This window comes from Thamnophis sirtalis, unplaced genomic scaffold (assembly GCF_051295495.1).
Source record: "Thamnophis sirtalis isolate CommonGarterSnake01/CBP01778 unplaced genomic scaffold, rThaSir2_p1.2 scaffold_2, whole genome shotgun sequence".
Classification (NCBI taxonomy): domain Eukaryota; kingdom Metazoa; phylum Chordata; class Lepidosauria; order Squamata; family Natricidae; genus Thamnophis; species Thamnophis sirtalis.
This window is the reverse complement of record NW_028261382.1, coordinates 69,843,711-69,858,482: the sequence shown is the minus strand read 5'-3', so window position 1 is coordinate 69,858,482 and position 14,772 is coordinate 69,843,711. Positions and strand designations below refer to the sequence as shown.

At 43.2% G+C, this 14,772-nt stretch overlaps 1 protein-coding gene across 1 annotated transcript in view; it reads left to right on the top strand.

The window, feature by feature from the left end:
* Window positions 1-14,772, top strand: part of SLC4A5 (solute carrier family 4 member 5) — a 104,740-nt gene that overhangs the window by 24,521 nt on the left and 65,447 nt on the right. Inside the window, exon 4 of the mRNA XM_087705962.1 lies at window positions 11,053-11,182. Within this exon, the coding sequence (XP_087562088.1) occupies window positions 11,053-11,182 (130 nt within the window). The remainder of the gene's footprint in view (window positions 1-11,052; window positions 11,183-14,772) is intronic.

Below are 14,772 nucleotides of genomic sequence, written 5' to 3'. Positions count from 1 at the left end.
AGGTGAAGGCGGAGAGGAAGGAGCAGCATAAACTGTGGCCTTGACTTTTCATGTCAACCTATGGTCAGAGTTGGAAAAATGTCTCAATGCACAATCATGTTCTGATTTCACTCAACCCATTAATAATGCAAAAAGTCAAGATGGCAGCTGGTCCTAGTCATCAAACTCTTGTCACATTTTCATCTGTGTCTTGCATATAAGGGGGATGTCAAGATTGGATCGCTTTGCTTCTTTCAAAACTTAATGCTTTTCAACTTGCCAGTGAACTGGGGAGAGGGAAAGGAAATGCTGAGAATGTATGTGGAGATCGTGAGAGCATGGAAACCAGGGGTGGGTTCCTCCCGGTTCGCACCGGTTCACACGAACCGGTTCGTCGGTGAACCTGGAAGTAATTAACTTCCGGGAACGCCGGTACCGGTCCTGGCCCCTGTCGCTGCAAAGCGCCCTTTTGCCGGTGCGTCACAGCTCACTTGCTCATTCCCCTGCCCATCTGCAGCTTGCTCCCTCACTCCCCCGCCCATCCGCACTAAGCCCAGCCTGCCGCTCACTGATTGGCTGGAGTCCAACCAATCAGTGAGCGGGCTGGAGGCAAAGCAAAGCATTTTTCGTGCTTGACCTCCATTTGAAAATTCCCTTCGGCCTTTGCTTGCTGCTTCCCCCTCAGGTAAGCAACAAAGCCCCAGCTGTGGGACTCGGGAGGCTTCGGGTGGGTGGCGGCAGCCCAGCTTTCGTGAGGGAAGGCCTCTAGGCCTTCGCTCAGGAAAGCTGCGGGCTCGCATGCACTACGCGGCCGAAGCTGGGTGGGGGGGTGGCAGTAGCGGCGGCAGCATTAGTGGCAGCAGCGGTAGCGGCGGCGGCGGTAGCGGCTGAAGAGGGGGGCGGCCTAGCTTTCGTGAGCTAGGCTCGCGTGCACTACGTGGCCGAAGCTGGGGGGGTGGTGTTAGCGGCGGCATTAGCGGCGGCGGTGGCAGTGGCGGCGGCAGCAGAGGCGGCGGTAGCGGCTGAAATGTTAGCAGCGGCGTTAGTGGCTGAAGCGTTAGCGGCAGCGTTAGCAGCTGAAGCATTAGTGGCAGCGGCGGCATTAGCGGCAGCGGTATTAGCCGTAGCGGCTGAAGGGGGCTTTTGCAAGCTAGGCTCGCGTGCACTACGCGGCCGAAGCTGGGGGGGGCTGTGTTAGCGGCTGCGTTAGCGGAGGCGGCGTTAGCGGCGGCTAGTGGCTGAAGCGTTAGTGGCGGCAGCATCAGTGTCAGTGACAGCGGCAGCGGCGGCGGCATTAGCGGCGGCGGTGTTAGCGGCGGCGGTGTTAGCGGCGGCAGTAGTGGCGGCGTTAGCGGCAGCAGTAGTGGTGGCGGCGGTAGCGGCTGAAGTGGGGGGGCGGCGGCCTAGCTTTCGTGAGGGAAGGCCTCCAGGCCTTCCCTTGCAAAAGCTGCAGGCTCGCGTGCACTATGCGGTCGAAGGCGGGGGGGCGGCATTAGCTGTGGCGGCCTTAGCAGCAGCAGCAGCAGTGGCGGCGGTAGTGGTGGCGGCGGTAGCGACGACGGCGGTAGCGACGGCGGAGGCGGCATTAGCAAGCCACTCCCATCCGGTCACATGGGTAGCAAGCCACTCCCACAAAGGAGGCCATGCCCACAGAGTAGGTTCGAACAATTTTTGAAACCCACCCCGATGGAAACCATCAAGGTCACTGCAGGTGCTTGAGAAGGAGTGGGCTGTTCCCATAACAAAAGAATGTCTCATAATTGGACAATGTGATCACCCAGGGGTGGGGAGGAAACTATGGTTTAACATGGCAAGCATTTGCACGGGAAAACCAGAACTGGTTTTGTTTCTTCAGTACCAATATGGTGTATCCAATAAAGTTTTACTTTTGGGAATTCATATGTATGTCCTGAGAATGTTTCCTTGTTTGTGTTCACTAGTCGGACAGTTGACAGGGGAGTTATTGAGAGTTACAGCTGCCTTCTTGACTTTTTTGACATCCTTCCCCCATGAATGGAGTTGCAGATGATGCTGAAAGTAATAGTTTAACGTGATAGCTTGGTTTTCACAACCTGTGGCCAAAGAGCAGTGCTGAACTGCAACAAACCAACCCCCTCCAATCCTTTCAGCCTCATTGAGCAATTTGACTGACATCATCCCTCCCATCTCCCTCTTCAGTTCAAGACTAATGAGAAATGAGCAGGGCCCAGCAGTGCCAGCAGAAGGCTGAACTCACCAAGGGGCAGGGCAGCCTGAGACTGAAGGGCTTCATTTGGGAGCTGGAGGGCAGAATGCTTCTCTCCATCTTCTAAAAATGCCAGCATTTCATGTTATTGTTTTCCCTCCCTCTGGGAGAAAGGATCATTTAGTTTTGACTTCTGATTCTCCAAAGGCCACAGGCTCAAATGGATCTGCTAGATCTGAGCACTGAGACCTCCCCCCAATCCAAAGGCTGTGCCAACACCTGCGTTTTTTCCTTTCAAAGCAATAGCAATAGCAGTAGACTTATATACCGCTTCATAGGCCTTTCAGGCCTCTCTAAGCGGTTTACAGAGAGTCAGCATATTGCCCCCAACAATCTGGGTCCTCGTTTTACCCACCTCGGAAGGATGGAAGGCTGAGTCAACCCTGAGCCGGTGAGATTTGAACCGCTGACCTGCTGATCTAGCAGTAGCCTGCAGTGCTGCATTTAACCACTGCGCCACCTTGGCTCTTAACTGCAGTGCAGTTCTTAATCTTTTCTGTTCTAGATCCACGAAGGACATGGGAAGTAGTCCTGAGGTGACAGGCTTACTATATAAGTAATAATAAATGTTTCCTACACTGCCGTTAGCACAATTTGTGAAGTTAGCCCCTAAAAGACTTTGTCAACATAACCAGTTAGAAATAAAAATGATGTCACGTATTAATGACATCATGCAGATGAATCCAATGAAGCAATTTGAACAAATGGCATCATTCACACAATTGACATGGATACGGTGGATGCTCTTCTCAAGAGGTTCACAACATATTTCAAGTGAGCTTCTCGATGGAGCCCCAGGGGAAAAAGAGGAAGGGACAAAGGCTCTCCTTACCTGTGTTTGGATTGGTTCAGAAAGACTTCTGTTAAGCCTCCCCCTCCAAGAGGTTTTCAGACTTTTGGCAGCATCATAAGGCAGCAAGCAGGGCAATCTTGCTCTAAGACCTGCTGCATAATGTTATGATCACAGACTCTGAACAGACAGTAAATGTCTCTCAAACATTAGGACTCCAAACGCACAGCAGAAAACCACTTGATCAGCAGGTGCTCAGCCGGATGCAAATCCCCCTCCTGAAAAATCTCAGGCTCCATCAACAACAATCCACTTTCTCAGAATGGCTCCCTCCAAGGCAGGGGCTCCCAACCTGGGGCCATTTGATTTTTAATGGGGGCAATTTGAACCTTGTTTAAACCAAGTGAATGGCCTTTTAGGCTTCCTCCGTGTGAATAGAGGTCAGTTTTTGAGTAAAGTAAGATTTATATGTCACAGGGGGGGGGGGATCAGGATTTTAGAGATGGTTAGGTGGATCATGGCCAAAAAAAGGTTGGGAACCGCTGCTCCAAGGGAATACGTTGCCACTGGCCCATTTTAATTCATCTGGTTGATATTTCCAGAAGCAGAATCTTGTGCAGTTAGTGAAGGGCAAAGGGACCAATAACCTAAATGAACAACCTTCCCATTGTCTTCCATCTTCTTTTCCAGGGTCATGGGAGCTTATCTCTTGCCTGAGCAATGGAAAGGAACACAGTCTCTGTTTCTGTGTCTTTTGGTAACATTTTGATGAAAATGTATTTACTTTAGGGGGCTTTTTTTACACTTTGTTTATATATTATGGGCCAGTTGACACAAAGTGGGAAGTAAAGCAACCTTTGTCTCCCCCCCCCCTTGGAACTGGCTGCAAACGAGCAAATGCCAATTAATTCTGATTGTACTACAATTCTGTTTCTCTCTTAACCTGAGGACAAATCTTACTGAATATATTTGGATGCATAGCTGAATAGGGATGGATGAAATTATACTACACAAGTAGCAATTTATTAAATTGTTCTACAGAAAAGAAGTGCTTTTTTCTCAGTCTATTATAGGGCAAGAAGACGGATGTGAGTCCTGTTACTTGTATGAGAAATGTGTGCTTAAATTCCCTATAAGGAGACTGGCCTGGGATAAGCCACCCTGCAGCTGGGGAGACTCTGTCTGGAGAGGTGTGTGCAGAGTCTTTGCACAGCCTCTGTGGACACACAGGGAACGATGCAGGCAAGGGAGGAAAGAGAATGTAGGGCTACACCTGGTTGGCTTTGTCCCTCATTATTGTAGCAGTTGCACTCTCTCTTTCCCCTTTGATTTTCTCCACAGCAAAATGTGGATGCAAGTGCTTTCCCCAGAATTGAGGTTTCCAGAATAGGGAACAAAGAACATTAAGAAATAATTGTTGGATTGTTTCTTTGGCTTGTATGGGTGCCCACAGAGGCAAAAAAAACAAAACAAAAAAAAAAGTTGGGGTTTTTGAAGATGGGCTTAAAGTCCCACAGTTGAAGCCTTCATCTTAACCCCATCCTCCCCGGGACACATCCTGTTGCTTGCCTGCCTCCCCCCCCCCCACGAATCCCATTATAGTTCTTAGAGGAATAGATTTGCTGGGAGTCAGGAGAGAAGGGCAAAAAACTGTCTGAGTTTCCCAAAACCACCAGATTTCTATCTCTGATTCCTAAATGTTAGAAAATAATTTGAAAGAAGTGAGCCGGCAAACCAAAGGCTGCTTGCCGAAACTGGGCCCAAATGGTTCAATCCCTTAGACAGCTGGATCACGAGGGGAAACCCAGAGAAATGCCAGAGAAATGCCTCTGCAGTGCAGCCCATGGGGGCCTCTGGGCAGGGAAACAGATCTGGAAAGCAAAGGAGCAACCTTGAATTCTTGACTGGGCTTTTCCTCACTCTGGACAGCTGTTGTCCTGGGCAGGGATGCTGACTTCCTCCCTAGTGCCAAGCCCTGGGTGTGGACTTCTTTCCTGAGCAATGGATTTGGGGGCAGTGATCCCTTGAACTAGTGGCATGCCTTGCTTTCATTTGGCTGTACAAATCGAGGAACTAACAATAATTCACTTAGTGACCGTTCAAAGTTACAACGCCACTGAAAAAAGTGACTTATTACTGGTTTTCACACTTACGACCATTGAACTATCCCTGTGGTGATGTGATCAAAATTTGCTGGGTAGCTGACTCATATTTATGACGGTTGCAGTGTCCTGGGGTCACGTGATTCCCTTTTGCAACCTTCTGACAAGCAAAAACAATGGGGAAGACAGATTCACTTAACAACCATGTTACTAATTTAACAATTGTTGTGATTCACTTAACAACTATGGCAAAATGTCATAAGATGGAGCAAAACTCACTTAACAAATTTGTCGCATAGCAACATACCTTTTGGGCTCAATTGTGATCATAAATTGACCTGCAGCTTTTGCTGGGTGCTTCATTATCAGCCATCCATGTGAAAAGCATTTGGCCCAAACAAACTAATATTCTTTGCAGTAGCAGACTCTGCAGAGCTATATTATTTTAATGAGCTGCAATACCTTTAAATTATTATCATCTAAACAACTTTCTTATTAGAGGAGCTGGAAGAATGAATCATGCAGCTGGGGTCACAGTAGGCTTTTTAACAACAAGGCCCAAGTAGAAAGGTCAATGAAAACAGGTTTTCAGAGATTCTGGATTCCAAGGAAAATAAGGACCATACATTTTGTAATATCAATGTTGTTTAGATAGAATAATAAAACCTTGAGGGGATGGCCTTTAATTCGCTGCAGAATTCTAGGGTAAGGTTAGAAAGGGATTGTCTGATGAAAGATAGCAATGGCAGTAGCATTTAGGCTTATATACCACCCAATAGTATTTTACAGCACTCTCTGGGTGGTTTAAAATGTCAGTAGCACATTGTCCCCAATGATCTGGGTGCTCCTTTTACTGATCTTGGAAGGATGGAAGCCTGAGTCAACCTTGAAGCTCATCAGGATCAAACTCCAGACTGTCAGCAGAGTTAGCCTGCAATACTGGAACCACTAGGTCTCTATATAGGTTGTGTTTGTGAAGGGGGGAGGTTAATTCTAGCACATGGTAGGAAAAAGCAGAATAACAGAATTGGAAGGGACCTTGGAGATCTTTTAGTCCAACCTCTTGCACAAGCAGAAGATACTATGCCATTTCATATAAGTGGTTGAGATCAACAGAGTGGTCAAATGTGTCATCGGTCTCAAGTCCTTCATGCCCACAAGAAATCTAAGTTCACTAGTTGTAATATATGCACCTAATGAAGGTCAGGGAAATTTTTATTATAGACTACATAGCATTATTCGAGAGATGGGAAATGAAAATATTTGTTTAATGGGTGATTTCAATGCTATAGTCGACCAGAAATGGGACTACAAAAGTGGAAAGAAGAAAAAAAGAGCTAGGAGAACTTTGCCGAGATAATTCTTTCAAATGGCTGAAGAATTCAATATCTATGATGTATGGCGAGAAAGATGCCCAGAGGGAAAGCAATATACCTTCTACTCGAATAGACATGAATCCTGGTCAAGGTTAGATGTGGTCTGGATGTTGTTGGAGTTAATTTCGGAAGTGAAGGAGATAGACATAGAACCCAACTTATAGGCCGACCACAATCCTATGAGTATTATATGGAAAAAACAAAAGGGCAGTTATCGTTGGTTACTCAATAGAACAATACTAAAGGATCAGGAATATATTAAAAGAGTTAATCAGGAATTAAGATTTTTCTTCAAAGAAAACTGCCCAGGAGACACATCCATACAAAATCTATGGGATACAACTAAGGCATTTATAAGTGGGGTCACAATATCGGCCACAGCTAGGAAGAAAAAAATTGAGAATCAAAAAATAAGAGAGTTGAAAGAAAGGTATAGAAATCTAGAGAGCGAACTTCAAAAGAAACCACAAAATAGAAGTATAAAAAGAAGTATGGAATTGATCAAACATGAATTGGCTATATTTGAAAAAAGCAAAATTGACACAGTCTATAAAAAAAGCAAAACAAAATTTCTTTGAGAATGCAAATAAACCGGGGCGGTGGCTATCCTATAGGCTGAGGAAGCAAAAGCAAGAGAACTGGATCAATAAACTGCAAGATGGAAAAGGCTACCAACTAGCGGAAAAGAAAGGATTACCCAAGAGTTCTATGAACAACTATATAGAGAAAACCGAGATTATACAAAGGAAGGAATACTACAATATCTGGAAAAGTCAGATCTGCCAAAGATACCAGAGGAAATAAAGGATATGCTCAATGAAGACATTAAAACATCAGAGATAATTGAAGCCATACAAAGACAAAAGAATAATAAAGCTGCAGGGCTGGATGGGCTGCCAGCGGAAATATATAAAGAATTCCAGGATGTGCTTGTTCCAACGCTGTTGGAAGTTTATAATGCTATGCTGAAAGAGGCGAAGACACCATTATCATGGACGGAGGCTAATATTGTATTATTACCTAAGGTGGACACAGATGCTTATACAAAATTACAGACCAATCTCACTGTTAAATGCAGGTTACAAAATTTTTGCTCTAATAATAGCAGAACAGCTGAAAAAAATTCTTATATCATTCATCCACACAGATCAAAATGGATTCCTCCCCAGAAGAGAAATTAAAAACAATATGAGAATTATCCTGAACATTATTTAATATTATGAAGTGCATAATGAAAAACAGGTTGCACTATTTTTTCTCGATGCCCAAAAGGCATTTGATAAAGCGAACTGGGAATTTTTTCATCAACAATTGGAATATATGGAATTTGGGGATAAATTTATAAACACAATTAGAGCAATATAAACAAAACAAAAAGCCAAAGTAATAATTAATAGTGAATTAACGCCAAGTATAGCAATCCAGAAAGGTACAAGACAAGGCTGTCCCCTATTCCCACTGCTGTTTATATTAACTTTAGAAGTTTTAGCCAGGAATATACGCAAAGAGGAACAAATAAAGGGACTAGAAATCAAAAAGGAACAATTTAAATTACAGGCCTTTGCGGACGATCTAGTGTTTGTGTTAGAGGATCCTATAAAGTCTGGTACAATACTCATTGAGGAATTGACAACTGTATGGGAAAATAATGGGTTTAAAGATAAATATGACTAAGACTAAAATGTTGGTTAAAAATATGACCTCAAAAGTGAAAGAGGAGTTAACGAAGAAATTGGGTATCCAAATTGTCAAAAAAGTCAAATATCTCGGTATACATTTATCTGCAAGATGTGTGACCATCAAAGAAGATAACTATACTAATTTGATCAACAAAACTAAGAAAAACCTACAATTGTCCCTGATGGGTAGGATCGCAGTCATAAAAATGAACGTATTACCAAAATTATTTTTCCTATTTCAGAATATTCCCATCAAATTAGAAAAAGTTTTTTTTAAGGATTTGAATCAACTGGTTTCAAAATTTATTTGGCAGGGAAGAAAACCAAGAATAAAACTCAAGGCTATGCAAGACACTAAGGAAAAAGGAGGATTTGGAGTACCAGATTGGGAACTTTATTATACTGCGGCCACTCTAACATGGCTAAGAGAATGGATAATGTTGAGAAATAAAAGATTACTCAAATTGGAAGGCCATGACCTCCAGGTAGGATGGCATGCCTTCCTTTGGTATGAAAAAGGACCTGTACATAAATATTTCAGTAGACATTATATCAGACAGTCCCTATTATTAATATGGAACAAAATTAAACACGACCACTACACCAAAATATCCATTTGGCTATCTACGATGGAAGCATACATGCACCCAAATTTAATTAATATGGAAAATATAGTTACATATAAAGAGTTATTGAACAGACAGGGGGAGATTAAAACTAGACTAGAATTGACATCACAAGGGGTACAAGTAGAATGGTGGTCTTATTTACAGCTACAGTCAAGGTTTGCACAGGATAGGAAGAAGGAAGGTATTGCCAAAGACTACACAACATTAGACAAACTGTTGATACAGACAGAAAGCAAGCTGATTAAAGTGTTGTATAGATTTTTGTTGGAATACAAGCTAGAGGAGGAGCATGTCAAAGAAATGATGGTTGCCTGGGCAAAAAAATTCGGTTACAATGTGGAATTGGCTAAGTGGGAAAATCTATGGATACTTTATCAGAAATTAACAATGGCTACGCCGTATAAAGAAAACCTTTATAAGATGTTCTACAGATGGCATCTCCCTCCAGCACGGCTCTTCAAAATGTTTAAAAATCTGGACCCAAATTGTTGGAAGTGTAAAAATACACCAGGCACTTTTTATCATATGTGGTGGACGTGCAATGAGGCAAAAAATTATTGGAAAATGATTCAATCATGGTTAGAACAAATGGTAGGAGACCAAATCTTGTTTAAATCGGAATTTTTTCTCCTAGGTATAATACCAGAGGGGTTTAAGAAAGATACACTTTATTTAATTATTCATGTACTAACTGTGGCGCGCATAACTCATGCACAATATTGGATAAAAGAAAATACACCATCAGACCTAGATATAATCAGAAAAGTGTTGGCCTGTGCGGAAGCAGATAGGCTCACTCTTGAACTTAAAAATAAAGGGGAATCAGAATATTTTGAAGTATGGAATAGATTTTATGACTGGTATAAGACAAGGTGACAAGACTGGAACAAACTGTATATACTGTGATTGGACAGAAGGATTGATAACATATTAAGTAGGCTAACTGTCAATAGTTGTGACTAGCTGTATATAATGTGAATGTATAGTCACTCCAACTTTGCGGTATTGCATTGTTTTAAAATAAAAATAATAAAAATATATTGGAAAAAAAAGAAATCTAAGTTCAGACCACCTTGAATTCTATTGACTCTTATCTACCACCTGTTTGCTTTGACCATTAGTAGTTCAATTCTTGTAGTGAGCATGACTTGCAATACAGCTCTATAGACATTTTAATTGCCTGGACACCCGAAGGGTTTTAAACCAATACTGAAATGGGGGAGTGGCCAATCTTTAGGATCTTTAGGACCTAATCCCAAGCATAAACCCCAAGATAACCAATCAAACAAGGAGGGAGAGAGAGATGAAAAGGAAGAAAATCTCAGATACAAACTAGAAGATGTAGAAAGCATATCCAGGGAAAGCCATAAAGGACAGATGCCTATACACTCCATCCATCCATCCTTCCATCATTCAATCATAGAGCTGGAAGGGACCTTGGAGGTCTTCTAGTCCAACCCCTGCTCAAACAGGAGACCCTATATAATTCAGATGTGACTGTCCAGTCTCTTAAAAACCTCCAGCAATGAATCCAAAGGTGTTTTTTCAAGAGGCAACTGGACTTTCTGATGACACCCCCCCCCCTCTCAGTGATGAAGCACCTATAACTTCTGACAGAAAGCTGTTCCATTAATTAATTGTCTTCACTGTTAGGAAGTTTCTCCTTAATTCCAGGTTGCTTCTCTCTTTAATTAGTTTCCATCCATTGCTTCTTGTCTTGCCTTCTGGCGTTTTGGAAAATAGGTTGACTCCCTCTTCTTTGTCGCAGCCCCTCAAATATTGGAATACTGCTATCATGTCACCCCTAGTTCTTCTTTTCACCAGAATAGATATATTCAATTCCTGCAAATGTTCTTCATACGTTTTATGGAGCTTTTGGCATGCTGTGAAATGTGCTGGTTTTGAGAACAGGTCAACGACGGTCCATATTACAGTGTTCCCCCCACTCTCGGGGAGCTCTTCTATGAAACCCATGGCTATCTTACTAACAGAGAAGAAATGATAGAAGGAGCTGAAGTTGCAGGAATTTGGGGGAAAGTGACTGTGTCATATTGGAATTCAATCTAACACAATCATAAGCAATAGAATGTAATCAAACCAATGTCTTAGACTTTTAAAAGCTGATTTCAACAGCTGTTTTGTTGCTGACCTTGATACCGCTTTCTTTCCCAAGGACTTCAGAACTGGGTTGAAAACATGGCATCCTGAGTAGGTTCTGCTTGTCTTTAATCAGCTTTTCATCTTTGGTTTAGTGTCACCTGCTGCTGAGCGCCTCCGATATATCCTGGGTGAAGATGATGAGCCCCCCAACCCAACACTATTCACTGAGATGGACACTCTCCAACATGATGGAGAAGAAATGGAATGGAAGGAGGCAGCCAGGTAGGAAAACTGGGAAGGCAGGAGCCATTTGGCTACAAAGGCTGACTTCATGGCTGGATAGCAATAGCAATAGCAATAGCAGTAGACTTATATACCGCTTCATAGGCCTTTCAGGCCTCTCTAAGCGGTTTACAGAGAGTCAGCATATTGCCCCCAACAATCTGGGTCCTCATTTTACCCACCTCGGAAGGATGGAAGGCTGAGTCAACCCTGAGCCGGTGAGATTTGAACCGCTGACCTGCTGATCTAGCAGTAGCCTGCAGTGCTGCTTTTAACCACTGCGCCACCTTGGCTCTAGATAGATATAGCTAATGACCTAGAAGAGTGCAGAAAGGAACATGTATTGTTCTTACTTTTCTCATGCTTCTTGTTGCCTCTAGGCAAGCAGCTTTGATGGGTGGTGATAAACTTCTAAAATCTATCTGCCAATGGGAAAATTTGGGATCAGACTGTCATCTTAGTCAGTGGTTCCTAATACTACTTCGAAAGCTATCTTTAATTTTATGGGGGACCAGAATACTATAGAGTAATCCTAGAAACTTGTCATCGCTTCTCTGATTTATAGGCTTATTAGTTCCTATGTTTCAGCTAGTGAACACCTAGAAAAATGGCTCAGAGGTGAAGGAAATTCAGTATTAGATGCACATTTCCCCTTCTTTTCCCTGTAGAGCATCAAGGATAAATAACCAAATGGAGGTCATGGTGCATCTCCTATTCCACCCAAACAGTAATTGACATAATATTGTACACACGTGCACAAAATCAAAGAAAACTACACCTAGAGGAAATGTCAACATCTCATGAAAATAGTGCAACTGTAAGAGGAGCTCAACCCGAGGAACTTTCATTCAAAGAGGACAGGCCGTCAGGGCCATCTTCCTAGGAAAGCTTCGCTGCAGCTCCTGCACTGAACAGAGGATTGGTCTCCTTGCTTTAGGCAGCTCTTTCAAGACTAGAATGCGGTGACCCTGTTCTGGCATGGGGTCATTTTCTGTAACGTCCAGAGGAATCGCCAAATCGGAATCACCTGTTCAGTGGCAACAGCCTTGTGCATTGCCCAAAGCCTTGTGCTCAGACGGGGCCTCTGGCTTGGCTGCAGGGAATCCAATAAATTAATATAGTAAAATACAGTAAAATCAACCCCCACCCCCTGCCCCAGCAACAGCAGATCACACGAGCCATTTAACAGGCTCCATCCCACTCTGGGTTCCCCAGCCCACAGGCAGAACCAGGACTTCAGTGCCTTCCGGGAGAGCGTTAGAGTTGGGCCCATTCTAATCTCTGGGGAGATGATGTTCCAGAGAGAGGGAGCCACCACGGAGGAGGCCCTTCTTCTGGGTCCCACCAGGTGTATCTCCCATGGGGATGGGACCCACAACATTCCCTGCCTCCCAGAATCCTATCAGGGGGTGGTTGATAGATCAACAACAGGCCGCACCCATCCCCTTCTCATCATCCTCCCTCCCTCCCCATCTTTTTAGCTTGGTTGATGTTTTATAGTATTGTATTTATATTATTAGCATTTATATAGTTTTATCTTTTAATATTATTAACCACTCAGGGTTACCGTGTGGTAAGATGGTTGGCTAATACATTTTACAATTTGATTATCAATCAATGAATGTAGAATGGGAGAAAGAGCTACAATGCTGATTTCGCAACTGGGAGTTGTGAGATGTCCCAGCCCTTCTGGGTGACCGATGGTTACACCTCCCTCCCTATTGCAGTTAATCCCCAAGTGATGCTACCTTGAATGTTTCCAACCATTTGCCACTTTCTTCGAAATGCTACAATAGACTTTTTTTCCATGCAGGAAGCCATCATCCCACCAGCTTGTCCCCCCTGCCATCAGCATCCTTCTTCCTTGTCTTCAAAGAAATAAAAGGCTGTCCCAGGGTGGTTTCCTCCATGGGCTCCCCTGTCCACTCATGGTAGAAACTGGCTTCCCCATTGACTTTGCTGGTCAGAAGGTCACAAAAGGTGGTCACGTGATCTGGGGATACAGCAACAGTCATAAATATGAAGCAGTTGTCAAGCATCTGAACTTCTGTCACCTGACCATAGGCAGCTGCAAAGGTTGCGATTGTAACTGTGAATGGTCAAGTGAAGAGTTAACTTTGCTTACTTACTGCAAATATATAAAACAAACCCTTTTGAAATCCTCAAACTTTAATCAAAGTATTAATGAAAATGTTAAGGCATCCTTATGTTATTGAATTTTAAGTTCACCATCTAAAATAACTCAAATACAAATCCTTATGGAATGTCCTCTATCGGCTGAGATTCTAGAGGCATTAGCCAGTTATTTTTCATTAATATACTGAGTCTCCCTGTATTGGGGGAGGAAGTGGAATTTGGAGACCCTAATAGCACTTTTGATCTCATTTCAACCTCTTGGTTGTGAAGAACAAAGCATCGCGGGTGCTTATGTCCAAGAAAAACAAAACTATACTATAAAGCCAAGCCAATAACATAGCTCTATTTTTTAATAATTCATTTGTCTTTCTTGTTCATGGTAGTTTTGGGATTGTATCACATGATTCCTCCATTGTGGAGGGTGGGGACTAAGCCATCCACACCTTGGCTGTTCACAGTGGCCCATATAAACAACCTTGAGCAAACACTAAGTAAAAAGCTTGGGGACTTTTCCCATGGCCAGAGTTGTGTGGGTGACTATCCGAATCTTTTAAATGAATAAGCAAAACTTTTGCTGAAATGAAGATGAAATGTGAATTCATTCACATGTCCAGTAACCTCAAAGCAGAAAGAGGGAAGCGGGGAAAGCTGAAATTCCAAAATTAATTTAATTTTTGTTTTGCTTCTCATTCTGTTACAAATTATGTCATTCTAGCTGAGTGGCGATGGGTGGGGGAAACTTTGGCAAGATATCCCCCAATGTCTCTTCTTTTGGTCCATTGGCAGTGATGAAAAACCAGTTTGCATTGTAATTATCCAAGATGTATCATGTACAAACAACATTTGGCAAAACCTAACCAAAAGTGGTTAATCTTGAAACAGCTGAGCAGAGTCAGGCTAGCTGGAATTTAAAAAAAAAAACATTCTGGAAATAGTCCCAAAGGACTATTTGACAAGAAGCTTCTTCAGTTCTTGGATGAGAAGTGAAATGTTTTCAAGGAAAAAACCCAAGAAAGTCCATTTGCCCTTTGAACAGCAGCCCCTTTGGGACAACTGTGACCTGGATGACCTAGAATCTCCATAGACCTTCTGGGAATAGGTAAAGACAAACCACTTTCTGATATTCCACGTGTCATACAGTTTGAATCAAATACTTACTTTGGAGTTTGGAGTTTGGAGTAGTTTATTTATATGCCGCCCTTTTGCCTGGGGGGGACTCAGGGCGGATTACAATTCAAAAGGAGGGGAAAAACAAACAGATTAACACATAAGAGCAATACATCATTAAAAGCACAACATTCATACAATTCGGGTGGGTTACGGTCTTTAACCCCAGGCCTGACGGGATAGCCAGGTTTTGAGGGCTGTGCGGAAGGTCTGGAGGGTGGTGAGGGTACGAATCTCCACGGGGAGATCGTTCCATAGGGTCGGAGCTGCCACCGAGAAGGCTCTCC